At 44.8% G+C, this 2,057-nt stretch overlaps 1 protein-coding gene across 1 annotated transcript; it reads left to right on the top strand.

Annotated features, from left to right (window-relative positions):
* The first annotated feature begins 434 nt into the window (after positions 1-434).
* On the top strand, positions 435-1,649 carry LOC129987587 (uncharacterized). The gene has a single exon (XM_056095549.1). The coding sequence runs from the start codon at positions 435-437 to the stop codon at positions 1,647-1,649; it is 1,215 nt and encodes a 404-aa protein (XP_055951524.1).
* The last annotated feature ends 408 nt before the right edge of the window (positions 1,650-2,057 follow it).

Here is a 2,057-nt window from a genome sequence, read left to right as displayed (position 1 = left end):
TCAGTTCGCTCTCCCCTACGCCTTCTGCTTTCTGCTGTCTTTCCTTCCCTCGACGGCAAGCGAGGGAGCTCTCCATGAGAAGCTGTCGCCGCTCTGTTTGCTTCTTGCTTCTCATGGACAGCCAAAACCCCACGTGTTGGCCGTGCGTGGCAACCCATTAGAAAGACGGGTGGTGCACTGTGGTCCCCTGTGCATCAATCGGCTGGTAGCTGGTCACCTGAGTGGCTAGTCTGCTAGGGATCAAGCAAAGGGGTTACTCCTTGGGCTTGGCGTTAAGGGTGGTCACTGTCCCCGGGGGTAACTCCGAGCGTATAGGTTCCGGCTAGCACCAAGGTAAGCGCCGAGGCTGGGAAGGGCCAGAGCCGGTGGCTACCTTCCCTTGTTGGGCTCCGTGGTGGGCGGTGCCGTCGGGCCTGAAACACTTCTAATATCGTATGGGCAAATCCAAACGTGCTCCCTTTAGTGGGCAACCAATTGTATCAAATGCATTTATAAAACACTTTGAATCATTTTTCGTGATTAAAAGAACCAAAGATGAAGAAAATTTTCACATAGTTTCACCATTTTTAGTGGAAAAAGCTATATCAAGCACTGTCGGAGAAGTTGTTTCAATTCGAAAATTACGTTCTGGAGACTTGCTTGTGGAAGTGAATTCCCGCAAGCAAGCTCAACAACTGCTGAAATTGAAAGCATTAGCAACGATACCAGTAAATGTGAGTGCACATCGAACGCTTAATTCATCCAAAGGTGTTATAACCTGCGGTGAATTGTTTAATGTTTCACTGGAGGAAATAACTCAGAAACTAAGCTCGCAAGGAGTGACACATGTCCGTCGTATTACTATTCGACATGACGGTAAACTTCTTGAAACGAAGCATCTAGTTCTCACGTTTAATTCCCCTAAGGCACCAGAATCGATAAAAGCAGGATATCTCAAATTACCTGTGAAGGCATTTATTCCCAATCCCTTGAGATGCTTTAAATGCCAGCGTTTTGGCCATTCAAAGGCTAATTGTCGCGGCAAGCTGACATGTGCTCGTTGTGCTGAAGCTGGTCATGAGAGCACTGACTGCACATTAAAAGAAAAATGCACAAATTGCAAGGGTGAGCATACCTCTTTCTCACGAGCCTGCCCCAAATGGAAGCTCGAGAAAGAAATTGTTACAACAAAGGTAAAAAAAGATATATCATTTCAGGAAGCCAGACGACTGGTGTTAGCGCAGACTCCAACAGAAGGTCGTAGCTACGCCTCCGTAACAAAATCACTCAGAAATTGTGAGGTACAAACAAAACCTGTAACCATTTTATCAAGCGATTCCGATTCTGACTTAATTTCAAGTCCAATAAAGGCAAAACCATCTGATTTTAAGAAAAGGTCACGCATATCAAAAGCCCAAAAGTCCTTGACTTTGAAATTTTCAAAGAAAGGTGCTTCCCTGAAAGATTTGAAATCTCGGAAGTCAGTTGCTCTTGAGATAGGCAAAGCTGGTCTAGCCACCAAGGACTTGCCTTCTTTATTTGGGAATCCATCTAATTCTGAGCTATTAAAAATCCATCCTTCAGAGGATGATGAAGATTTCCACATGGGTTGCGAACAGTCGGCAACTCCTCTCACTGGCGTAGATAACAGTCCCCCTCCCACTCATTAATGGCCTCTTTTATTTCCTGGAATTGTCGTGGAATTAGGACAAAGCTGGAAGACCTCAAAGCTCTCGTGAATTCCACACACCCTGTGTGTATAGCTCTTCAAGAAACGTTCTTGAAGTCAAATGTGCACTTGAAGTTACGTGGATATAATTGTGTCCGAAAGGATAACATTACTGGCTTATCTTCTGGTGGAGTGTGCCTTTTGACCTCCAACAGTTATCCCAGTACTATCCTAAACCTACACACTTCCTTACAGGCTGTGGCGGTACAGGTGCACGTCAAAACCTTAGTTACAGTCTGTTGTGTTTATCTACCACCAAATAATGTTATCTCTCAAAATTATCTTAACATTCTGGTTGATCAACTTCCAGTGCCTTTCATACTACTAGGTGACTTCAATGGCCATGGTA

Source organism: Argiope bruennichi, chromosome 10 (genome assembly GCF_947563725.1).
Source record: "Argiope bruennichi chromosome 10, qqArgBrue1.1, whole genome shotgun sequence".
In the NCBI taxonomy this organism is placed as follows: Eukaryota; Metazoa; Arthropoda; class Arachnida; order Araneae; family Araneidae; genus Argiope; species Argiope bruennichi.
Note: the sequence above shows the minus strand (reverse complement) of the source record. Positions and strands in the feature narration are given on the sequence as shown.

Bases quoted from the DNA above. Each gene is read 5' to 3' on its own strand.
- LOC129987587 (XM_056095549.1), top strand. From the start codon at position 435: ATGGGCAAATCCAAACGTGCTCCCTTTAGTGGGCAACCAATTGTATCA.